The 26,169-nt window shown below is 41.6% G+C and overlaps 3 protein-coding genes across 3 annotated transcripts in view; 2 read left to right on the top strand and 1 right to left on the bottom strand.

Annotated features, from left to right (window-relative positions):
* Positions 1 to 26,169, top strand: part of LOC101738439 (mitochondrial S-adenosylmethionine carrier protein) — a 213,747-nt gene that overhangs the window by 179,161 nt on the left and 8,417 nt on the right. The window lies entirely within an intron of this gene.
* LOC101738704 (activin receptor type-1) lies at positions 1,245 to 15,615 on the top strand. The gene is made up of 11 exons (XM_004925975.5): positions 1,245 to 1,511; positions 2,108 to 2,213; positions 4,666 to 4,848; positions 5,598 to 5,798; positions 6,838 to 6,938; positions 7,480 to 7,643; positions 8,254 to 8,439; positions 8,971 to 9,117; positions 10,171 to 10,355; positions 11,761 to 11,974; positions 12,136 to 15,615. Exons 1-11 carry the CDS (start codon positions 1,451 to 1,453, stop codon positions 12,286 to 12,288), a joined length of 1,701 nt encoding a protein of 566 aa, XP_004926032.1. The 5' UTR covers positions 1,245 to 1,450; the 3' UTR covers positions 12,289 to 15,615.
* LOC101738569 (cilia- and flagella-associated protein 45) lies at positions 15,604 to 25,836 on the bottom strand. The gene is made up of 11 exons (XM_004925974.4): positions 25,645 to 25,836; positions 24,173 to 24,365; positions 23,209 to 23,410; positions 22,364 to 22,499; positions 21,550 to 21,685; positions 20,513 to 20,648; positions 19,806 to 19,984; positions 19,078 to 19,227; positions 17,872 to 17,976; positions 17,356 to 17,532; positions 15,604 to 16,619 (listed from the first exon to the last, which is right to left on the bottom strand). The coding sequence occupies exons 1-11, from the start codon at positions 25,731 to 25,733 to the stop codon at positions 16,536 to 16,538; spliced, it is 1,587 nt and encodes a 528-aa protein (XP_004926031.1). The 5' UTR covers positions 25,734 to 25,836; the 3' UTR covers positions 15,604 to 16,535.

Below are 26,169 nucleotides of genomic sequence, written 5' to 3'. Positions count from 1 at the left end.
AATTTGAGGTTAGGCCTAGCTAGACGTTACGTAGTCGACAAGCGCGCGCGAGTGTGGCGCGGTAAAATTAAAAATTTTCGATGCGTTCGTTCCCAAACAATTGCCATCATACAAAGTTATTTTAATATATTAAATTAATTAAGGAGCAACAATATATTGTGTCCTAAAATCATTATGTTCAATATGTGGTCCACCTAGGTCCTGGAACCAGCTCAGGGGGGGGGTCATGACCCCCATGACCCCCCCCCCTGGATCCGCCCTTGCTAAGAGAACTGTGGAAAGTTTTTAGCAAATTGTGCTGTTCCGAGGGCTCAACTAGAATTGACTCAGTCGACCTGGTGAAGCTGTAGAGGCTTCCAGGACAACACCAGTCCCTCCTACTACAGTGAAAAAAAATATTTCTATGAACACTCGCAACTCATGAAATAAACAGAAAATAATCTAAAACATGAATAATCTAAAACTTGAAGTCGTCGTGGCCTAAAGGATAAGACGTCCGGTGCATTCGTATCGAACGATGCACCGGTGTTCGAATCTCGCTGGCGGGTACCAATATTTCTAATGAAATACGTACTCAACAAATGTTCATGATTGACTTCCACGGTGAAGGAATAACATCGTGCAGTAAAAATCAAACCCGCAAAATTATAATTTGCGTAATTACTGGTGGCCTACCTACGTGCGGACTCACAAGAGGTCCTAACCTCTTGTGAGTCCACACGAGTAGGTACCACCGCCCCGCCTATTTCTGCCGTGAAGCAGTAATGCGTTTCGGTTTGAAGGGTGGGGCAGCCGTTGTGACTATACTAGTTGTGACTAGACCTTAGAACTATATCTCAAGGTGTGTGGCGCATTTACGTTGTAGATTTCTATGGTCTCCAGTAACCACTTAACACCAGGTAGGGCTGTGAGCTCGTCCACACATCAAAGCAATAAATAAATAAAATAAAAAAAACATTTTATTGGATTAGGATTCCAATATTTTTTTAAATTATTATCGATGTGTTTTTGTTTGTTTGTCCTTCTTTCTTTTCGAAATGAAGTAATGGATAAAGAAACACAGTATCATGATTTTATTCCAAAGTGATAGTATTTGGTCAGGAGAATAACATAGGTTACTTTTTATACCGAAAAAACTTAAAATTCCCATTGAAAACTATACCTACTGACAGTTTTCTTGGACTTTAATAAGACTTAATAAAGACTAATGGTCTTAGTTACCACGTCATAAAATACCTTTAAAAAAATGCTTTGTATGGTTTTTATTTGCTCTGGGGTTTAGAAAACATCCAATTAAATCAAAATAGTAACTTAGTATTCGACATACCACTAAAAAAATATATTAGAAGAGGACCGTATTATTAGATAAAATAATCTAACTGCGTTATTGGTGACAATAATTTAGGAATTTCCTTTGACTAGCGCAGTTTATTGTTATGATGAATAGAGAATGGCGGACTCTGTCATATTTGGATATCTGTTCATATTTCTGTTGATAAAGCCTAACTATGGTAAGTTTTGATCATAATGTTACATTTAATTAAGTATGAATGCAGTGACATGTGTTAACCACTACAAAGTTTCTTGAGTATGTATAAAAAAACTTAGTGGACACCAGCTATCCAAGCTTCGATGTGTGTATATTTACTGCTTTTTTCATTAAAAAATGATGCTTCAGAGTTGTGTTTTGTTTGTAGTGACAGGCTTGTCGCATATATGAATATGTTAAAATATTCCCACGAATTCACAAAAATGATAAATATCAAAGAAAATCTACAAGTATATACAAAACCCACGCAACATGCTTTTGTTTATAAATGTGTGTTTTAGAAATAAAAATTAAATCAAATTTAATTTACTAGAAATACATTTTGCCATAAATATGTCAGCATAAGATTGTTGTATTGATTTTAAAAGTTATTGTTCTATTTTAAATGTTGAATTCATTCTACTGATAAAAGATGGATTATCACTACTTGCAATCCAGTACAATATCTTTTAGCCTTATAATTTTTTTTTATGTATTAGTTTAACTAATAAAATCATAATCAAAATTGTTTATTTGAATGTTTTAAATGTGCAAACAAGTATCATTTTTTGTCCTCAGCAAGTCTCCCCAATTTGGATGCATTGGTCCAAGATGGACAGGGCAGGGTCCTACAGCAATTGGAAGATCCGATCACACTCGAAAAGATGATGGTACACCCCCCAAAGTAAGGTTCTTCTGAAATATATCTGAAACTCATAAAATAACTTAAATGAATGAAACGATACAGAAAAGTTTAGAGTATGAGACATCCATTGTTAAATTGCAATTGAAATTTTCATAATCTAGCTTGTTACTGTGACTTAAATTATGGCTGAATGATTTGACCCAATAATCTTCCTGCCCATAGATGTCATTTAAGATGATTAAGGACTTTATTGAACTGCAGAAAGGCTGTTTTAAACCTAATTAATATTGACCTCATTACAATACTCAGGTTATATTTATTGTCTACGAGTTTTAGAGATCACTTAACACTGAGCATGCTCACCCAAATGTGCAATTTGATATGTCACAGCACATAAGGGTGACTATGTATCAGGTATGGTGACTATTTAATACGAGATTGACTCTGGACTGCTTGATATATAGAATACAATAAAAAAACACCATTAATCTATCATAGGCTGTATTATGATACAGTCAAACCTGGGTAAGTGAGAACTGGATAAGTAAGAAAACTCTATAAGTGAGAGTAATAGCAAGGACCCGTCATTTTAAGCTCCCAAAACCTCTATTAGCGAGAAACAGAAACCTCTGTAAGAGAGAGTAGTTTTTTCCTCATGGACCTCCGTAAGTGAGACTGCTACCTATCTATACCTCTATAAGCGACAGCCGAGCTTTATTTATATTATTTAGGAGGAACAAATGACAAAACAAATTACCAATTTAACATCTGCTATTTTATGACTCATTTTTAACTTTCGTGGAACTTCTTATCATTGTTTTTCTATTGTTTTCTCGTGAATATTGAACTTATTCTATTTCGTGGAACTAAATAACGTTGTTATTTTATCGTATTCTTTTATCGCATTATTTTCGAATGGACACGTGTGCCTGTGTACTGTCCTGTTTGTCGGACTTACTCAGTTTATCGTTAATCAATTGCGAAGGAAAGTTCTGTTCTGCATCATGTAAAAACGGAAAATTAAAGTACTGTCATTAAAGTCATAAACTTAAAATAGTGAATGGATTTGAATGCGGAAAATCGCGAATCGAAATTCAGAGGGAGCATTAGCGAGAAACTCGGGTTAGTGAGAAACCTCTATAAGCGAGAATGAGATTGTGCTCCCTTGAACTCTTATATTATCCAGGTTTGACTGTATATGACTAATGATATTATAGAGTAGTAACAATATATTACTGTATCAGTATTTTAAATTAGTTTACTCAAATTTTATAAGTAAACAGTAACATTAACAATTTGAGTTGTTCAATGATTTTCTCTTTTTATATTAAAGCATATATATATATATACATTGTTTATGGTAAAAAGGGACTAAAGGTAATTTTAAATTTACTAACGTTTATTGTTATGCACACTAAGGAGGGACAGATTTCAAAAGAGGTAATAATCATATATTTTACTTGTATCGTTGTTAATTTGGCGCAAAGGATAAGATTCTTGCTTTTTTATTTGTATTAAGTGATGTGACTATGCCAGCTCTTAAATCATGTTACTAATGATGCTAAATTGTACCTTTGGAATATTTCATAGAATTCCAACCCCGATCAAATATTTATATGTTTTCAATAATAAGCTCATTAAAATAAATATTAGATAGATTAAAAGCTCCTTATTCATGCTTCCTTCATTCGCGTTTTCACTATTCGCGCATTAAAAAATGCAACCCAAATCCTATGTTTGCGGCTAAAGATTACTTTATTTGATGGATCTAATCGGTACATTCACATTGATAAAAAGGATTCGAATATGTAGGTATTCAACCAAATATCCTTTGTAAACGTTAAATGATATCGCCGCTGTATTAGTTCCTGCAAACATAACTAACATTGCGAATGGAATAGAACGAGATGGTTCAACAGATAGAATCAAGTGACATTCAGAAGTTGCTTAGATATCAAGATGATGATTTGACAGATTTTGGAGGAAATGTTAAATTCAAAGCCCATTGAAGAAGAAGCTTCAACAAGCATTTGAAAATTCTCAGTGAAGGTTTAAGAATGTCAAATGAGCTTTGCGATTTCTTTATGAAAATTGATCCATAGTCTTATTTTTCTTATTCCATGAAACAAATGGCTAATGCAAGTGCTCAATATCAGTCTGAATTGACAATGCTTTTAAAAACGGACAAGCAAGAAAAAATACAAAATTCTTTAAACCAATTTCGAAACCTGAAGATAATAATTAAATTTAATCATTATGGTCAAGAACTTTAATTATTTTATATACATGTTTTTTATTTTGTCACATATGGAACGTATCTCCTATAATCACATAGTATCTAAATTACATTATAGTATCTAAATTACCATTCCATATTCGCAGTTTTAGTATTCGCAGTATTTTGTATTTGCGGCATATTTACGGAACGTATAGTTAATTATATAGGAAATTAAAATGTTTAGCAATCATAATGATTAATAATTAATTCAAGATACAAATGTCACCTCTGCGAGCCCCCTGACTGCGAATCTGGTGTCCAGAACATATGCGTCGACGCCCTATATTGCTTCAAGTCCTCGGTGAGGGAGTCCAATGGAGAGCTGCAGCACTCAAGGGGTTGCTCCGATAAGAACGATCACTACCAGTTCATATGTCGCTCAAGTACGAGGCAAGGGTGAGTTTGAAAAATTACATAGATACTATTTCCTATTATTATAAGTACTAGCTGACCCGGCAGACTTCGTAGTGCCTCAATCGATCAATAAAGGACCTAAACTTTTGTATAAATTAAACTTACAACAAACAAAAGGAATCCGTCCGACGGGGGACACATTAAAGGGAAAACAAAATTGTTATTTTTATTTATTTCCGAGAATTTTCATATTTATATACCTTTTAAACCTTCTCTGGACTTCTACAAGTAATTCAAGACCAAAATTAGCCAAATTGGTACAGCCGTTCTCGAGGGTTTAGTAAGACTAACGAACAGCAATTCATTTTTATTTAAATAGATAGATTACTAAAATAAAGATAACAAGCAAAGAACTAAAGATCCATCATGACTGCAATAAAAACTTGTGCATTACCTAATTACGATTTATTCATGGTTAATAATCTATTATTATTATTGCTACGTATGCAGAAGATGAGCATACGGTCTACCTGATGGTAATTAGTCACTGTTGCTCATGGACATCAACCGTCCAAGTCATCATTCAATTCAGCGTGGAAGTCAATCGTGAAGATTTCTTAAATACGTGTTTAATTAGAAAAATTGGTACCCGCCTGCGGGATTCGAACACCGGTGCATCGCTACACACGAATGCACCGGACGTTTTATCCTTTAGGCTGCGACGACTTAAATTGTGTCGATTTGATTATGATGGGCGTGTGAGTGATATAATATGTTGTCGTGTCGTGCAGGGTCCACAAGCGTCACGCCGGTCAGCTGAACGTGACGTGCTGCACGGGGGACATGTGCAACTCGGGCGAGTTCCCGGCGCTGTGGGAGGCGGCGCGGGCGGGGCGCGCGGCCTGGGAGCCGTGGGCGGGCGGCGCCGCGGCCGTGCTGCTGCTGGCGGCGCTGCTGACGGGCCTGCTGCTGCTGCTGCAACGAGCCCACAGGTCGGTCACGACCCCTCCCAACCCTCCAACCCTCCCCCTACATCAAACCGTATTTTTTCTTTCCTACCTATGCTGATAGCCTTGAGAGGCTATTTCAGCTTCACCCTAACGTGCGTAGGTGAGCTCACGGGGCCCAAACCTGACGACGTTGCTAACACGAACCCTAGCAAGAGCCGTGCTTCGCAGAGTCTACCACCGGGTCGGAAACGCGACCCACTGAGAAGGTCCGGCGAGAAACTCAGTAGGCAGTCCTCAAGCCGTAGGCAGCTGTCTTGCCAATTATAATTGGGTTTTGTTATTGGTTTGGAGTTTGGAGATGTTAAACGACGAAGGGAAGATTTTCCACTGAGTGGGTGATATTGCTCGGTAGACGGACGATCCAAATGTTGTTGTTCGGAACTTGTATGCAGACTGATCTTGAAAATGCCGTAGGTACACACACAAATTTATCCGAACAAAACGTCAGCGGGCGTTTTTATTTTTATTTATTACTTTGATCCATTAGAGCATCCATTACAATTTAGGCGTGTGCACTCTCAGTCCGTCTGATATGAATAGCCCTGATGACCACGTAACACTAGTAAGTCACCGGGTCCCACGCCAGCTCTTTTTTTATAGCATAGCTGGTATGCATTTACATACAGAACACATCTACATTTTATTTCGACACAAATTTCAGCAGTGTCGATGCGCACTAGTTGACTACATTGGTCACGCGCACCAAAAACCGGTTTGCTGTCACTTCAGCCAAGACCCAACCTGCATCGACTAACGGTGGTAGGTCGTCTTGTGAGTCCGCACGGGTAGGTACCACCACCCTGCCTATTTCTGCCGTGAAGCAGTAATGCGTTTCGGTTATTAAGGGTGGGGCAGCCGTTGTAACTATACCTGAGACCTTAGAACTTATATCTCAAGGTGGCTGGCGGATTTACGTTGTACATGTCTATGGGCTCCAGTAACCGCTTAACACCAGGTGTGATGTGAGCTCGTCCAATCATCTAAGCAATAAAAAAATAATCGTATTGGATGTGTGTCCCAGGCTGCGCGTGTCGCGGACTGCCCTGGACAAACTCCGCTCCGAGGCGAAGTACTTCTCATTTAACGTCTACAACCAGCACATGAACAACGCTTATTACGAAGGTCAGTTTGTATGTTTTAGTTTTTGAAGTGAAAACTTCTTTAGAATCGTTGTGATTTCAAACCGGATGCAACGGAAAAAACGACAGGTAAGAGACACAAATACAAAAATGTGTAGGATGAAGCCAGCAATGAATGAGACAGAAATATACATACTATTTAATACAGCGCCATCTGTGAGGTTTTTTAATACTAACGTGTGTATGAAAGCTCTTGTAGTGAATTTTAATTTAGGATTATACGTGAAATTAAAATACCAATTCACAGAGGGCGCTACCTTACAATTATTTACTAATGACAAAATTTTACATATACTTAAGACGTTTAGGATAATTGTATTTTAATTTTGGAAGGTTTCACTTCTACCGCGTGTGAATTGCACACAAGTATTTTTTTATTTCTACCGGACCCCCGCGATCACATCCAGTACACCAACCAATCAATACCAGTTGACTTGCTCGGTGTGAATGAAACCACTGTAACCTCTATACCTACTCGACTCGTTGAGTGATGTGGTAGTGACTAACGTGTACGTGGCGGACAGGTGCGGAGGGCTCACAGCCGGGCTGCGTGGCGGTGGCGGCCGGGGACTCCACGCTGCGCGAGTACCTGGAGGGCTCCCTGAGCTCGGGCTCCGGCTCGGGCCTGCCGCTGATGGTGCAGCGCACGCTCGCCAAGCAGGTCACGCTGTACGACTGCGTCGGCAAGGTCATTTTTTTTATTGTCCTCATAGGCAGACAAGCATACGGCCCACCTGATGGTGAGTGGTTACTATCGCTCATGGACGTCAGAAATACCAGGGGCAGAGCCAAGACGCTGTCTACCGTAAAGTTTTAAAAAAAAAAAATTATTGGTTAGATGGGTGGACGAGCTGACAGCCCACCTGGTGTTAAGTGGTTACTGGAGCCCATAGACATCTACAACTTAAATGCGCCACCCACCTTGAGATATAAGTTCTAAGGTCTCAAGTATAGTTACAACGGCTGCCCCACCCTTCAAACCGAAACGCATTAACTGCTTCACAGCAGAAATAGGCAGAGTGGTGGTGCCTACCAGCGCGGACTCATTAGAGGTCCTACCACCAGTAATTACGCAAATTAAAATTTGCGGGTTTGATTTTTATTACATGATGTTATTCCTTCACCGTGGAAGTCAATCGTGAACATTTATTGAGTACGTATTTCATTAGAAAAATTGGTACCCGCCTGCGGGATTCGAACACCGGTGCATCGCTACATACGAATGCACCGGACGTCTTATCCTTTAGGCCACGACGACTTCAAAATATAATAACATAATAACCGTGTCTCGTCCCCAGGGCCGCTACGGCGAGGTGTGGCGCGGCTCGTGGTACGGGGACAGCGTGGCGGTCAAGATCTTCTTCTCGCGAGACGAGGCCAGCTGGAAGCGCGAGACCGAGGTGTACAGCACCGTGCTGCTGCGCCACCAGAACATCCTGGCCTACGTGGGCAGCGACATGACCAGCCGCGGCAGCTGCACGCAGGTCCGCACCAGGCTCACGTCGTGGAGACTAAACATTACCCATTTAACATGAACCTTCATTGATATTCCAATGAATATTCTTTGGTCCTATTAGAGGCTCTAAGAATTCTACACAACGCGAAGTCAACTCCAGTTAAGGACTTAGTTAAATGTGTTTTTTTTGTATTGCTTAAATGGGTGGATGAGCTCACCGTCAACTTGATGTTTAGTGGTTATTGTTAAGGAAATCTTCAAACGCTTCACAGTAGAAATATGCAAGATGATAGTAGCTATCCTTACGGACTCACAAGGCGCTCTCCCAGCAGTGTTTCCATAGCATCTAAAATAATAATGACATCCAGCCCCCTTTGCTGCCAGATCTTTAATTTAGTCCTGATACAATCGCTTTCAAACTATTCCCTACTAATGTCATCAATATTGATCAATCCATCTCGTAGTCTACAGAAAGCGCGCCTGCTTCCACACACCTCCAGACTTTGAATATGTCATGGTCCGGTGACGTCAGAACCCTCACCCCCGCTTGTGGTTCCAGCTGTGGCTGATCACGCAGTACCACCCGCTGGGCTCGCTGCACGAGCACCTGCAGCGCGGCACGCTCTCCCGCCAGCAGCTCGCCGCGCTCAGCCTGTCCGCCGCCAGCGGCCTGCTGCACCTGCACACGCAGATACACGGCACCCAGGTGACCCTCACTTATTACAATACGAACAAGACTCCAATTTCAAAAGTCGACTAAGACATCTGTTGGACTGCAGTATATATGTACCTACCTATGCTGATAGCTTTGAGAGGCTATTTCAGCTTCGCCCTAACGTGTGTAGGTGAGCTCACGGGGCTCAAACCGGAGTGTTGCTAACACGAACTCTAGCAAGAGCAGTGCTTCGCAGAATCTACCACCGGATCGGAAACGCGACCCACTGAAAAGATCCGGCGAGAAACTCGGTGGGCTGTGTCTGTGGGTTAATTCGCTCGTCGAGCCCTTCGTCGCTAGCGACGGGTTCGACGAGGACGGTGACCGGGCCACACGACAACAAACAACATCACTAGTTTGTATGGAGTTGGAACAGCGCCCCTAGCGGCAAACGAACGGAAGCTGTTCCAACTGCATACAAACTTGTGTTAATTTTACGCTATCGAGAACGCTAAAAAACTCGCATTAAGTTTGTAGTAATGCTGCTAACAGCTTGAAATTGTTGGTGAAAGTTAGTTTGATGTAGTTCCAATACAATTGACAAAGCCACTTATTAACTGAAATTGATTTCTGCATTAAAAAAAAAGTTAATTATTGATTTAATCATTAAATCAATGATCATCTCACTCAATGTGTTGATATATTATAATATGTAGTAATTAACCAAAATTCATATTCACATTAACCAATTCTCTTATTAGTAACACAAGCCTTGAGAATGGGGAATAGAATACAATAAGACTGGGAGTTTTTTCACGGGAAACCTCAGCAATGATATTATCCAAAGAGAACAAAATTTATTGACATAGTGTGCTTGAATAGAGAACAACCAAGCATAATTTATTACACTGCAAATGGCTGGTCTAATCTGAATGGAATTTATGAAGATCCTGATGATGATGATAAAAAGCGGCAGCAGGCAACGGCTAGGTCTGCCCCTAGCATTGCTGAAGTCCATGGGCGACGGTAACCACTCACCATTGGGTGGGCTGAATGCTCGTCTGTTTACAAGGGCAATAAAAAAAATAAAAAAAATATTTCCAGGGTAAACCTGCGATAGCACACCGGGACATCAAGTCCAAGAACATCCTGGTCAAGGTGAATGGGGAGTGTTGCATCGGAGACCTCGGGCTCGCCCTCACCGCGCAGCACATCGAGCAGGGCCAGCAGCTGCACAACCCTCGCCAGGGGACCAAGAGGTATATGAGCCCCGAGATGCTGGACCACACGTGAGTACTCCGGTACACTTTTTTGTAGCTATACAGTAGTGTAGGCTCAGGCCACATGGGCCTCTGTTGTACCTTTTTATTTATTTATTGCATAGGTGTGTGGACGAGCTCATAGCCCATCTGATGTTAAGTGGTTACCCGAGCCTATAAACATTTACAACGTAAATGCCGTCACCTACCTTGATATAATAGTTCTAGATAATAGTTCTAAGGTCTCAGTTTGTACAGTACCTGTTTCTGTCCAATCCAAGAATCACTTCTCCGAGCTTAGAATTTGATCTCATGTCTCAAGGAGAATGACATTCTCGTCGTGGTACATGTTTATGGGCTTTAACTACAAAGCTATATCGGGTTAATATAGCCCATCTGAATCCAAACTAAAACATGTTCCGTGAACAGTACTTGTCTAGACAAATCTAGGGAGCCTGAATCCTATAATTACTTAATAGACCATCAACAACGATCACCAGACGGAGGTATCTACCTAATTATTAAACCATGAATCCAAACTAAAGACTCAACTATTAAAAACATGTTCCATGAACAGTACTTGTTAAGACAAATCTAGGCAGCCTGAATTCTATAATTACTTTTAGACCATCAACAATGATTACCAGTCTGGAGGTGTCTTGATCAAATTGATCAAATGAAAATGTATTTCACAAAATAATGTAATAACCAAAATGGTTTTTTTTACGTCAAACTGAACATTAACTATGGCGTCATACGTGGCTGATCTATTTGTTAACATTAAAATAAGGACAGTAATTCGACAGCAATTTTTATTCTCAAAATTTAAAAACAGTTGAACTATAGTAGAATTATTTTGTCCGTGCAGTTTGGGTTATAGATAATCGGAGCAGTGAAGCGAGTATTTCGCTCTCTCTTCCACTCACGGTCCTTATGGACAGGCATAGTGATGCGCATTACTGTTGTCGATAAGCGTTATCGATAGTGTACTTAGTTTTGTAATTTTGTGGGTTAGTTATAAAAATGAAAGTAAAAATCACTAATCGAACACTTACACCACATATCGCCGCAGCCAGTTAACGAGAACGGCAGAAATGAACAATTTGTAACCTTTCGGGACCTTTCGGAAATTTTAACACATTGTTGATAATAACACGTGCTTGTGTGCTGGTATATTTTTGCCAACAAGAAAAATATTTGAATAAATTCTGCCATTTTGGTACAAAGCAGAGGAGTAGCCATTGTGTCACTAAAGAAATTCAGAGAGCGAATGCACAAAAACACAATTTCTTCGACCTGCCTTGGATGACTCATTTGTTATTATCGATAATGGCGTTGCGCCCGCGCAACATGTTCCCCGCCCTAGCCGGACTATGTTTTATGACCCAAACTGCACGGACAAAATAATTCTACTATAGTTGTGTTTGTGTTCCAGCATGCAGACGGACTGCCTGGACGCGTACCTGCGCTGCGACGTGTACGCGCTGGGGCTGGTGCTGTGGGAGCTGTGCCGCCGCGTGCCCCCCGCGCGCCCGCCCGCGCCCCCCTACCACCACCGCGCGCCGCCCGACCCCTCCTACGAGGACATGCGCAAGATCGTCTGCGTGGACCGGGACCGACCCGAGCCGCTGGACTACCACGATCATCCGGTAACTTTTATTGCTTAGATGGGTGGACGAGCTCACAGCCCACCTGGTGTTAAGTGCTTACTGGAGCCCATAGACATCTACAACGTAAATGCGCCACCCACCTTGAGATATAAGTTCTAAGGTCCCAAGTATAGTCACAGTATGTAATTCGTAATTTCCAGACAATGGTCTCAATGTGGAAACTGATCCAAGAGTGCTGGCACCACAACCCGTCGGCGCGCCTCTCCGCGCTGCGCGTCAGGAAGACCTTACTGAAGATTGCAGCAGCGGACGAGTCCATACACCTCAACGAGGACAACGAGGTGTCCCTGTAGCCCACGGGCCCAATGCTCTCTGCCACAAAGAGAATTGTGAGTCTGTGTATGGATGTGATCGAGACCACTGACTTCGTCTTCAACATGTCAACTGGCTTGGCAATAAATTTGAGTACCTTGTGTACGTACAACTGACTTATTGTAAATAAGTATATTATGATAAGATTATAACACTAATTAATAGTGTGTTAGATATTTTTTTTGTATTTCACGTGTTAATTGTGAGTGGCCGCGCTGGGGACGCTTAGGCGGCTGCACTAGCTCACGGTTCAATAAAGGCAATGTCAATGTCATTATCCGTTTTGACATACGAGGTTGAGGTTCTAATTGTACTGTACACCGACAGCCCCGCCCTTTAAACAGAACTGCACTTTTGCTTCGCGGCAGGAGTAGGCGGGGCAGTGGTACCTACCCGCGCGGCAACGCCTGAGCTCTACCACCAGACTTCTATTGTCTTTGTTTTTTTTTTCTGTTTCTCAGTCGCGGTACGATTTATTTAGGTTGTATTGAAATCGTTTCCAAAACGACTGTAGGTTCTGATGATCCCTAATACGGTTAAATATAATTTAAATACCTTTGCGCTTCATAGAGCAAGCACGTTTATGAGCTGTCGACGCGTTCGAAGGCTCACTGAACATACGCTCATAAATGGTCACATGCATGTTTTTTTTTATTGCCCTTGTAGGCAGACGAGCATACGGCCCACCTGATGTTGAGTGGTTACCGTCGCCCATGGACCTCAGCAACGCCAGGCGCAGAGCCAAGCCGCTGCCTACCGCCTAATACTCTCCACAAGCCTCGTTTGAAGAAGGACATGTCATAGCGCTCAGGAAACACCGTGGAGGGGAGCTCATTCCATAGCCGAGCTGTAAACGGTTACCGCTAACTAAACCAGTAGTCAAGTTTCGGCTCCAATATCAATGTATCCACAATTTCAAAATTTTCAATACATCGCTCGCTATGTTCTAGTATAACAATTCTGTGAATTCTCTCGCTAACCGAACGAGTCATCGGCGTCTTGCTATTTGACTGGTGACGGCGTGTCACGAGCTCGCCCGGTTAAGTACTACGAGCCTGCCTACTTCTGCCGCGATGCAGTCCTGCCTCCCGGTTTGAGAGGTGGGGTAGTCGGTGTATAGTTGAAACTTTGGAAGTCTCAAGTTGGGCGGCGATATTCGCGCACTGATATCTATGGGCCCCTGTGGCCGCTTAACACCACGTGAACTGTGAGTACATTCACACGTCTGCGTTATAAAAGAGAGACGGAAAATCACCAAGTCGGTTCGTTAACTTGAACAATTCAAATTGTAGACAAATATACTGGGTGTTAGGAGAATACTTCCAAAATTGAAGATTTGTACCTATAAAGTTGTACATTTTGGGGATCGCGGTCCCCGCCGCGCCCGGGCGTTCGTTGACCCGAGCATCAGCTGTTTTTGATTTTGTGTTTCATTGCTGTCTTTTTTTAAAAGTAAAATAATTAATCTTTTATGGAACTATCATTTCATTTAGCTGTAGTAACATGATGAAGCGTAAATAATGCTAATAAAACGTTTTAAAAATGTTTTTTTTGAAGTGAAACTTCCTTATCGGCGTTGGAAAAAAATTTACCGTCACATTTTTCGGTTACGCGTCACATTTTTCCGTTACGCGCCATCTTTTTTGTATTCATGTCTATGATAATAAAATCCTTTTGTTTAAACTTTATCTAATTTAACTTTTTTGTATTCATGTCTATGATAATAAAATCCTTTTGTTTAAACTTTATCTAATTTAACTTTATTTAACCAATTTCTAGAAAGTTGCATGTAGATCATTTTTCGAAAAATAAGGCCATAAACAAGTTTCACTTCTTACGTGTGTACACTAGTACACGCACACATTTTTTTTAAAATCAGGATCGATTTTTTCCGTCCCATCATCAAACGGCCGTCTGGTGTAGTGGTAAGTGACATGGTCACTACACAAGGGTGTCGCGGGTTCGAATCCCGCCAAGGGAAGATATTTGTAAGATAAATATAAAATGTCTTTTCCAGGGTTATGGATGTATATTAAATATATGTATGTGTATAATAAAAAAATCTTACATTTATATTCGTTATCTGGTACCTGTAACACAAGTTCTTTACGAACTTATCACGGGACCTGTTAACGTGGCGTGATTGTTAGTAAAAAAAAACATTCATTAGTACTATCGTCTGTCTTCGTTTTCGGAAGCGGTCTCCTAACACCCAGTATGAGGGGTTGTCATTCGTTTGATTTTGACCAACGGCGAGTAGCTTTCAACTAAACGGAGAGTGCTTCGCCGTTGAGTGGAGCGGGTGTAGGTACCCCCCACTGCTCCACTCCCAAAAACATTTAGGTTAAATGAGGAGCAGCTAGTTGAGCTAGTTGAGAGTATATCACTCCCCACTGGCAAAGAGGGGAGCGTGCGGACATTGACCCCCCCACTGAAATATTTCAGAAATATTTTTTCGTTGTATATAAATGTGTGTATATAATAAACATGTAAGTTTGTTATTAACGTAGACTGACAGTGGAGCTGTAATAGTTATGCATTTAATTAGGAGATGCCTTTGTGAAGTCATCAGCTGAACTCACTGTGACCGATCGTAGCGTGTCCGGCTGACTGTTTACTGATGGTAGGACCTCTTGTGAGTCCGCGCGGGTAGGTACCACCACCCCGCCCATTTCTGCCGTGAAGCAGTAATGCGTTTCGGTTTGAAGGGCGGGGTAGCCGTTGTAACTATACTGAGACCTTAGAACTTATATCTCAAGGTGGCTGGCGCATTTACGTTGTAGATGTCTATGGGCTCCAGTAACCGCTTAACAACAGGTGGGCTGTGAGCTCGTCCACCCATCTAACCAATAAATAAAAAACGACTCCGGCGAACCTTAGGAGAATACGCACGTGAGCCGACCGGGTCCGAGTCTATACGATACGATTGGGGATCTTGTATCATCACTAGGTGACTCGGAATAGTATGAGTTATATGAGCACGCAAACTTCCGGCGCGCAATGTAAACTTGCCGGACGCGACGTACATTGCGCGCTCGACATGTGTTTTCTCAAACTAACAGGTTTTACTGCGAACTCTGTTTGTTTTTAACTATATAAGTTTAAATTAATCTCGTGCGTCGGTAGGGACGTGCGATCGAGTGATGCAGTCACGTGTTTAATTGTGACAAATTTTGTATTATCCAAGTCTAAAACGCATAATGAGATCGTGTTCAGTTTAAATTGTATATTATTAATATTATAGTCATTGTTAAACTAATTAAATAGATAATAATATTGTAAAAAGAATAAAAGTATTTGTATATTAATTTCGTGTTTTATTCTTGTTGGAATACATGATGTTTGCTTCGCTGCGATAAATTGAGGGTAGAAGTAAGGAGCGCCATCTTGTATAAGGGACAAGTTGAAAAAGTCCACCTGTCTACAGCAAGTTATTGTTGGAAGACTCATCGAAATAGCGCTAGTGTAGGGAGTATATAAAATGAATAGCAGTTTTAAACACAATGAAGTATGTCGGAGTGACAAATTTAATATTTTTCATGACTTGTGTAGTTAAAAAATATGCAATATGTATTGAAAATCTCAAAACTATTTATTTTTATTACTATTTACGTAGGAAGCGTTTCTGTTCTTAATTTAGTATCTTACTCTAATATTTTATGGCGCTGTTTTTTTCTTTCCATTTGCTACAGTGGCGTCATCTTGAGTCCCTTTTAGCGAACACTTTAATACACTGAGATTGTGCTCATTATTTCTACCCTCCATACTCGACATTAAAAGCAGCTTATAAAATGGCTTCACACAATATCATGCAAAAAAAATGTTACATCGCATTCTGTTCGAGTTAAAATTTGATGCAGGTGACACCAGTGCTATAACTACGTCAAGATATCAAAACAAATTAATTTTGCCAGGGCAGATCCCAGGCAGCGGCGCAGTAGACGCTGTTGCCGATCGCGGGTTCGATGTGGTATTTAGTGTTGCCAATGCAAAGTTCCTGTTTGAACGCAATGTTGCCAAAACAAGTTTTTTAATATTAGTTGCAAAATTTACATTGCTTCTTTTCTAAATATAGAGGTGATAGTTTCTTTGAGCACATCATTAAATTTACGGAAAAATCAAAAAATTACGAATTGCGCTGAAAGTCCCGCCAAAAGTTAACAAACACTGATCTAAATTATAAACTCTACATTACAAATTTAATGCATTACAATGCTAAGGCGTTTTTTTATTGATATCCATGTTTTCCTAGCGTCTGCTCGACTTCCTTGACGTACTTCTCAGATACCTTCTGCTGTCTCATGGCGGCCACCTGAATTTAATTAAATCAAGCGTTTTAAAAACTAAAAACTTAATAAATAAACAAGAAATAATATAAATAAACAGTTTTTACTTCGCTGACATTGGCAGTGACCATATTTGGATAAGTCTGAATTGAGGCTAAATTCAATTGATGATGACTTTGACTACTTGTTAGAATGAATAATTGCGTGGAGGCAGAAGTAAGCTTGACTTCTATACTAACTAGACTAACTAGACTGATATAACTAAAAGTGATACCTACTTTCAATGGGTGGCGGCAACCACATTATGATATTTATGGGCTGTGCAAATTACTTAATAGCCAGGGCCGTGTGTGTGATTGGCAGTCTAGAGCAAAACCCTCTGCTTTAAAAACACGGCATACTGACACCAAATTTTCATATTTTTTTTCCTACCTAAGCTGATAGCCTTGAGAGGCTATTTCAGCGTAACCTTAACTAGTAGGTGAGCTCACGGGGCTCAAACCTGACGACGTTGCTAACATGAACCCTAGCAAGAGCAGTGCTTCGCAGAATCTACCACCGGATCAGAAACGCGACCCACTGTGAAGAACCGGCGAGAAACTCAATGGGCTGTGTCTGAGGGTTAATTTACTCGTCGAACCCTTCATCGCAAGCGACGGGTTCGACGAGAACGACGACCGGTGCTTGAAGTACCTAAAAGCAACGTTAGTGGATCGGGAGGATCTGAAATGACGTGTTTTGGGCAATTTTCAGAAGATTTACCTTCTGCTTAATGACATTTCTTTCGTATTTATCCTGCTGTTGCTGCTCCATCCTGAGAGCGACTCCTTCCCTCTGCAGCTTCTCCCTCAGCTCAGCACGAGCGCGTTCCTTCTCGTTAATCTGCCGCATGATCTCTTGCCTGTGCTTCTCGACGCGAGCTTTACGTTTCTCATCAAGCTTTGGGTGAATAAGAGTTTTCATTATTAATATTAATAATTTATTCTCGAAGTGGGCAGTGGAGCCAGTCTTGTTGCTTTTATTATTAAATCACATTTTAATAAGAATACTAATAAAATACGAACATTCAATGGCTCTAAAGTTTTTTTTTGTGTGCTGTTAGTGCACAAGATCCGCTGAGGATCTCAGTGGGCTGTATCTGTGCGTTAATTTGCTCGCCGACATATTATTTACGTACGCGTTAAAAGGTTAATACGAATTCAAGTAATTGTGCTCAAACCTAATTTGAATTTAACACAAATTTTTCGAAATATCTGTCAACTACATTTATGTACAAACCTCCTTCTCTTTCTGTATGAACTCTTCGTTCTGTCGGGCGGCGTTGTTGAAGCTTTGTTCATCTTTCGCAATCTCTCTCGCAATGAGACGATGTATGTCTTTGATCTGTGAGAACAAGGGTCATTTTTGTTATAAAAATCATGGCTGTCATTAAATTATGGAGTGTAAGGAGAAAGTTTCCCACTTTCAGTACAAAATAACAGTTCAAAAATCCACCAGAATGGCGCTAGCATAGGCACAGGGTATGATATGAATTGAGCAGTCGTTAACTGATTGAAGTATGCTGAGTTAGAAAATTTAATATGTTTAATGACCAGAGTAGTTAGTGACAGTGTAATATATAAGACCTCACATGCTTACGTAGTCCAAACCAAATTCGTCAATATAACCTAAAATTATTGCTGTGGTAAAACGTGGAGACATCGATTGCATTTTCTTATCAGCTTTAAATAAAACACTTTTTCTGATTTTGTAGTGCTTACAGTTCTTTCGTCCTTTTTTATTTCTCTGTCTTATTCTAATAGCACTCAGCGCCTTTTTTTAAATTTACCCGGTTGCTACTGTAGCGCCACCCTTATTTAGCAGATTTTATCGGACACTTTTAAAACACAGAGATGGTTCTCCTTACCTCTACCCTCCATTCATTAAATGTATCTACGCAGACCACAGATAATACATTTAATATGACGCAGGCGTGACATTTAGTTATCAAATTATGCCTGTCTATTTCTGGCGGGAAGCAGACCTGCCTTAGTATTCGAATTGTAGAAAAGCACTAGGTACAACACGAACAAGACTCCAATTTAAAAAAGTCGACTAAAATCCGTCTGATTAACGGTATCACCTTGAGTGACATCTGTTGGATTTCAGGATATATATTTTTTTCCTACCTATGCTGGTAGCCTTGAGAGGCTATTTCAGCTTCGCCTTAACGTGTAGGTGAGCGTACGGGGCTCAAATCGGGAATGTTGCTAACAATGGCCATAGCAAGAGCAGTGCTCCGCAGAATCTACACCGGATCGGAAACGCGACCCACTGAGAAGTTCCGGCGAGAAACTCAGTGGGCAGATATATATGCCACGTCACCTGGACTATCGCACCAACAAATAGAAGTGCTATACTGTCATAGAATATTAACTCAACTTTAAGACAAAACACAGCCAAATGCTGTCTTTGTAAAACCCTTAGTTAAGCGAATGCACTAACCTGCTGAACCCTAGCTTCGTGTAATTGTTTCATCTCCTTGTTCCTCTTGATAGCGGCGTCCCTCTCTTTCCTCCTGTACTCCCTCTCAACGTCCTCCTGTATCTTCAAGTTCCGTATCCTCTCTAACTCTTCTTTCAGCTCTTGCTCTGCCTATATCGTGAACTGTTCATATAAACCACGGCAGCGCACATGTAATAATCTTTCCGACTATTAGACTATTACATACGGGTATATTAGACCCCAGACTGCTTGAGCTATGAATAATTTAATAATCCACGGTGAAGGAATAATATCGTGTATTAAAAATCAAACCCGCAAAATTATGATTTGCGTAATTACTGGTGGTAGGACCTCTTGTGAGTCCCAACGGGTAGGTACCACCACCCCGCCTATTTCTGCCGTGAAGCAGTAATGCGTTTCGGTTTGAAGGGTGAGGCAGCCGTTGTAACTATACTTGAGACCTAACTTATATCTCAAGGGGGATGGCGCATTTACGTTATAGATGTCTATGGGCTCCAGTAACCACTTAACACCGGGTGGGCTGTGAGCTGGTCCACCCATGTAAGCGATAAAAAAAAAAGATCAGTTCGTACTAGTATTTTAGTAACCTCAACTCAACCTTCCTACAAGTCTGCTCCTGTCCAATCTACGTGAAGCCAACATGCCCCTCTGTTAGTAGACCCTAGTGACCATAACCGTCGCCCAGACAATAACTGCCACCCTCTTACTTTCTGCGCCTTAGCGATGTGGTCGATGCCCTTCTGCTTAGCAGCCTTAACGGCCTCAGCATCAGCCCTGGCTTTGGCCTCTCGCTCTTGCTTCTGCTTTAAGAAGTTAGAGATCCTCAAGTTCATTATACGTTCCTCTTCGTTTTGTAATTGCTTGAAGTAGAGAAGTTCTGCGTTACCTGAAGGACAAAATAATTTCCTATGTTATTTATCAACTCATAAGCCGGTAATCTTTCGCGTAGGAGAAGAGGTATTTTGAGAGCACCATTCTTCTTCTTGAAGTACTATTTTGTAACAAAGACATACAATTATCGAGTATTGTTTCATTGCTATAATATCTACAAGAGTCGCTTAAGTTTTTTATTTTTTTCATTGCTTCCGCCCCACTACTGGGGATGGCGGGCGGAGCATATCGGTGTCGAACCTACTAAAACCTCCTGTCGCTCAACAACCAACGTCCAAACCTCGCATGAGACACAACTCATGAAAAGGCAGAGGGGAGAAAGTGAAGCGTTTAGTGCGGAGCACATCTTTCCCATCACCCTTCTCCCGGGAGGCCGCACCGGCGGTCGTCGGCGACACGAGCACCAACCCTCTCGGTCGGCAGGCTATCCGAAGCCCGCCTAGATGGCGCCGGTTAGCGTTAGATATCTTATGGAGTTCTCTCTTTATATATAGATGATGCAATTAATATGTAATTATCTCACCTTGATCAAGCATTTCCTTGAGCTTCAACTGCCTCTCGTGCTTCTCTTTGAGTTTCTGGGCCTCATCGATCTGCATCGCTATGTTGGCTTGGTTCACTCGGATGCTTTCCTCTTCAATACGCTCAGCCTCCATTATCTGATTAAATATGATGCAATGGTATCCTCTATTAGTAATTAAAGAGAATGTAGGACAATGTATCCCCAAAAAGAATATTTGATATGTTTGTTAGTGATCTATAGACGCATAGGTCTGTTATTCAGTTAAGCTCAATGTATTTTCGACAAATGCCAGAATCGCGCTTATCACGTTTTCAATCTATCTATATATATAAAAATGAATTGCTGTTCGTTAGTCTCGCTAGGGCATGATAGAGGGTACAAGACCGCGCGGCAGATCACCGTTACGATGGACCGACCAAATAAAGGCAGCTCTAAACGGTCCCGTTAACGAGTGCACAAGAAGGGCCGCGGTACGCGAGAAATGGCGACGTCTGGTGAAGCGCACCACCAACCCAAGTGATGACCACGACCACTCTGCCAAGAGTGCATACGACTGAGAAGAGAAGAAGTCTCGCTAAAACTCGAGAACGGCTGGACCGATTTGTCTAATTTTGGTCTTGAATGATTTTTGGAAGTCCAGAGAAGGTTTAAAAGGTAAATAATTATGAAAATGCTCGGAATTCAATAAAAATAACAATTTTGTTTTTCCTCTGATGTGCCCCCCGTCGCCGCGTCGGATGGATTCCTTTTGTTTGTTTTAAGTTTATTTTATACAAAAGTTTAGGTATTTTATCTATCGATTGAGGCACTACGAAGTCTGCCGGGTCAGCTAGTATTACATACAAATAACATGCACGTTTCAAACAATAACATTTGGGCCGTCTTTCTATCAAGCAATCACACTGCTTGGTAGAAGATCTTCGCTTTGTCACATCAGGTTTGCTCATCTGCCTTCGTAGACAATAACAGAAAGGGCCTTTCCGAAGACGGATGATTGTGTTGAAACGCTAAACTTGAACCACTTTGCCGGGCCTTACCTTGGCTTGTTCGTGAGCCTGAATCTGTTCTTTCAGAGCTGCCAGGTTCTGAAGGCGGAGGTGATGCCGACGAGCCTCCTCCGTCTCCGAGCGGTGTACCGCCTCTTTACGATTCTCCTCCATAATGGCGTCGAGTCTGTTAATACCACGGATTTTTTTGAAAAACAACAATGATGTGGCGATGCGAATAAATTGGGGTCTTAAGAACGCATCCAGTGTGCTTAGTGCGAGTTGTTTAACGTTCTCGATAGCGTAAAAGTTACCTCATATTTGTATGTTCCAACTGCATACAAAAGTGGGTTAACTTTTACGCTATCGAGAACATTTAAGAACTCGCACTAAACACACTGAACTTAGTAGGTGTTATGGTTAATGAACTGGACTGCTACTACACTTAGTCCGGGTTCTATTCTCGTCTCAATATTTCATAGTCTTGCAATCTAGCAAGTAGACTTTCGCCATCGAAAATTCTAGTTCGGGGCAATTGAACGAGAAAATTTAAGAAATAATTGCTTAATAACAAATTTTGAGTGACTCTGTGGTACAGTAGTTAGTCCCTGACCGTTGCGCCAAGGGTCGTGGGTTCGATCCCCGCATCAGGCAAAGATTCGTGTGACGAACAGATTTGTTTGCTCTTCGTCTGAGTGTTTATTATCTATATATGTATATATTTAAACGTGAATAAGTATGTATATCAGTCTCTGGTACCCATACCACAGAAAATCCTAAATTGGGGCTGAACGACCGTGCGTGATTCGTTCCCAGGTATTTATTATTTATTTATATTAGATGTTATGCTGCGTTCAAAGTATACCTCTGTTGTTCCTCATCGAGCTCCTTCTTGATGAGGTCCTTCTCCGCGATCTGAGCGTCTCTGATGGCGTGACACTTAGACGCCAGGATGATGCGGTTGCAGAGACGAGGACCCTGCATGTTGTCCGCCCGCAGTACTGTATATTAAAACGATTTTTTTTATTGCTGAGATAGGTGGACGAGCTCACAGCCCACCTGGTGTTAAGTGGTTACTGGAGCCCATAGACATCTACAACGTAAATGCGCTACCCACCTTGAGATATAAGTTCTAAGGTCTCAGTACAGTTACAACGGCTGCCCCACCCTTCAAACCGAAACGCTTACTGCTTCACGGCAGAAATAGGCAGGGTGGTGGTACCTACCCGTGCGGACTCATAAGAGGTCCTACCACCAGTAAAAATAGACCACCAAACTTTAATACAATGATGTCTCTTGATGATGACATTTGGGTTGAGGGTCGCTGGTTTGCTTACAGCATCGGGTAAACCGATGAGACGAACACTTTTGTTGGCTCTTTGTCTGAGTGTAAGCATATCAATGTTTGATATTTGAGCATGTATATAAATGATGTATTAACATAAATGTCAGTCTTGGATTTCCATAGCACAGAGCATCATTGTTTGGAGGCAGATGGACATGTATGACTAGGTCACTGTCCTCTCTGCTTCTGTCACAAAACCCGCTCCGATTTGAAGAGCTAGAGAAATAGAACACACCCCGAAACCCCAAGTCTTACAGTTTGTTGTGGAATGCCGGGTACTGTGGCCTTGAGGTCTGGAGATCATTAAACAATAAACCGGCCGTAAGTTTGATTTTGCGTCGCTACAAAAATAGATAGGGTTTTACTCTCAGCTCTTGACAGGGTGTGAGCAGTCTGGTCCGGCCCTTCGAGTTCCGGGTCCGCGGCGCCGGTAGCCGTCTCGGCTCCGGGCTGCGGCATGAGTTTCTCCTTCAGAAGCTGCTTCCGTGCCTCGGACTCTTTGGCGGCCTTCTGGATTGCCGCTTCTTGATCGTGCATGGCTTGGAGGAGCTCCTCTTGGGTTACGACCTGGATAGATAAGACTGCAATAACTGATAACTGAATTATTTTAAGAAGGAAGGTTGCCCGAAGCTTTGTCAAATTTCATTGGGACCGGGATAATTGTTATTGAAGATTTGTATTATTTGATTTGCAAATTCCGTGTTTGTTTGTACGTTTGTTAATTCGGGTCCTATGCCCTCGCATGTCAGGTATCCGATTAAGCTTTATTGACACTTTAGCGAAGGTACATTATTTCGAACATTTAACGGTAGGCAGCAAGTTATTTGGCATTGCTGACGTCCATGAGCGACGGTAACCACTCACAATCAGGTGGGCCGTATGCTAGTCTCCCTGCAAGGGCAATATTTTTTTTTTTATGAAATTACGGTTGTTTCAATAAATAACGCGCTGAAATGTGCATTATTTAATAATTAATTGAATAAGTTAATTGGCCCTACCAGGCCGCCCGGGCGATGCCGCTGGTGTTCCGGGATACCCCGCTAGGCCAGAACCCGCGGTACGGCGCAGCTTCAACCCTCTCAGGTCGACCCGTGACCATCACCAGGAAGAGACTGCCTCCTAAGAGGGGCCGGAGCTGGACGAACACCCTTCTCCGACCCCTGATGACCTCATACCTCAAGTTCGAAACGGCATTCACGTTGTGATGTCTATGGGCTGTAGTAACCACTCAACCCTAACTTGTCGACTTGTCTCCCGTTGTAAAATCAAACCACATTTAGAGATGCGACTATTACCATTATTTACAAATACGCAAAGGGGAAGACTAACTTTAGCTTGTTTCTTCAACCTTTCGAATTGCTCCTTATGCATGATAGCTGGATAGAAGTTCGGTTCGGTCTTCGGCACTAACAGAGGACGCCAACCACCGATTTGCGGGACCATGGTGTACTCTCTTTTCGGCACCTCGCATTTGTGGATGGAACGCTTTGAGATTGGGAATTTTAGGCGGCATTGTGAGGGCCTGCAATCATTGAAAATGTCCATCGCTAACATTTTCCATTTGTTAGCACACTTATATCTACTTTGTGCTTTAATAAATTACCATAGCTATAGGATTTCATAGGATACCAAAATGTGGTCAAATAATAATTGGGATACCGATGTATTAATGACGGTGAAGGTACAAGGTTTTTACTGGTGGTAAGATCTCTTGTATTTTTACCGGTTACCGTTGCCCATAGACTTCAGCAATGCCAAGGGCAGAACCAAGCCGTTGCCTACCGAGAACCAAGCCGCTGCCTACCGAGAACCAAGCCGCTGCCTACCGGCTCTTGTGAGTCCGCACGGGTAGGTACCACCACCCTGCCTATTTCTGCCGTGGAGCAGTAATGCGTTTCGGTTTGAAGGGTGGGGCAGCCGTTGTAACTATACTTGAGACCTTAGAACTTATATCTCAAGGTAGGTGGCCGCGTTTATATTGTAGACGTCTATGGGTTCCGGTAACCACTTACCATCAGGTGGGCCGCGAGATCGTCCACCCACGTAAGCAATACAAAAAAAACAGTGCAGATACTACTGTGAATTCCACTGCAGACACTGAACTGTGACATTCACTTTGTGAAGTATTTGGGCGTGTCAACGATATTCATATAGTTGCGTTTGTATTTAATTTTGCCCAAAACACGTAATTGCGGATCCTCCCGATCCATTAAAGGTGCTTTTAGGTACCACAAGCACCGGTCACCGTCCTCATCGAAACCGTCGCTTACGACGAAGGGCTCGACGAGTGAACTAACCCATAAACTCAGCCCACTGAGCTTCTCGACGGATCTTCTCAGTGGATCGCGTTTTCGATCCGGTGGTAGATTCTGCGAAGCACTGCTCTTGATAGGGCCAGTGTTAGCAACACTCCGGTTTGAGCCTCGTGAGCTCACCTACACGTTAGGGTAAAGCTGATATAGCCTCTCAAGGCTATCAGCATAGGTAGGGAAAACAACCGTATTTAATAATAATATTAGTATGGTCATTTTACAAATGTGTGTGTGCGTATGTGTGTGGGCTAGCTATCCAATTAAAGGACCAATGCACGATAGGAGACAGGATAATTAGCTATCAAAGTTTCGACCTTCTTCCATCTTCTTGAGGAGGGCGATCGTTGTGGTGTCTATTGTTTCTCGCACATTTTGTGGACTGCGGGCTTGATTTGTTACACGTTACATTACATTCATGTTATAAGATCATGATTACGAATTATGTATCATAATAAAAAAAAGAGTTTAAATAAGTAAAATAAAATTGACCTGTGAAGTTGGTAGCAGCCAGGGTCGCTTCCTTTCCTGACGTTGTGGTAGGGTATGCCCTCGTGAGGATCTTTCGCAACTTTAGGCATTATAATTGTTACAAAATGATAAAACAACTAGGTACGAAGAAACTATAAAATGACGCTATCTGATTTTGGTTGCTAGGCAATGAAATTATCGTTTTGCCAATTTTAATCTATATGTATAAATAAAAGGCGATGTGTGTATATTCCCCTATAGACTCCAAAACGGTAGACAGCTTTCAATTAAATATTCAGCAAATCTTTTGTGCAATTTGGTGGCGATTGCAAACCTAAGGACCGAGCAATAAAGCAAGTCGTGCTTGGCTAGACAAATTTAAGTTTCTATATCCGCAAAAAAAAACCATTTCATCTAAAGTGAACTATTATTTAATATTTAATTCACATTAAGAATTATGCTTTTAAAAATCCACTCTGTATGTTTAAAACATAGATTACATTTGACAGGTCTAGAATCCTTTATTAAAAGCTGTGTTATTTATTA

Source organism: Bombyx mori, chromosome 20 (assembly GCF_030269925.1).
Source record: "Bombyx mori chromosome 20, ASM3026992v2".
NCBI lineage: Eukaryota > Metazoa > Arthropoda > Insecta > Lepidoptera > Bombycidae > Bombyx > Bombyx mori.
The sequence above is the reverse complement of the archived record's forward strand: the minus strand, read 5'-3'. Positions and strand labels throughout refer to the sequence as shown.

Excerpts from the sequence above, each read along its gene's own strand:
- LOC101738704 (XM_004925975.5), top strand. The coding sequence starts at position 1,451 with ATGGCGGACTCTGTCATATTTGGATATCTGTTCATATTTCTGTTGATA. Across the intron at positions 5,799-6,837 it reads CTGCTGCAACGAGCCCACAG|GCTGCGCGTGTCGCGGACTG; the intron begins GTCGGTCACGAC and ends TGTGTGTCCCAG. Across the intron at positions 9,118-10,170 it reads CGCAGATACACGGCACCCAG|GGTAAACCTGCGATAGCACA; the intron begins GTGACCCTCACT and ends AAATATTTCCAG.
- LOC101738569 (XM_004925974.4), bottom strand. The coding sequence starts at position 25,733 with ATGCCTAAAGTTGCGAAAGATCCTCACGAGGGCATACCCTACCACAAC. Across the intron at positions 21,686-22,363 it reads CTCGATGAGGAACAACAGAG|ACTCGACGCCATTATGGAGG; the intron begins GTATACTTTGAA and ends TGGTATTAACAG. Across the intron at positions 19,985-20,512 it reads CAAGGAAATGCTTGATCAAG|GTAACGCAGAACTTCTCTAC; the intron begins GTGAGATAATTA and ends TTTGTCCTTCAG.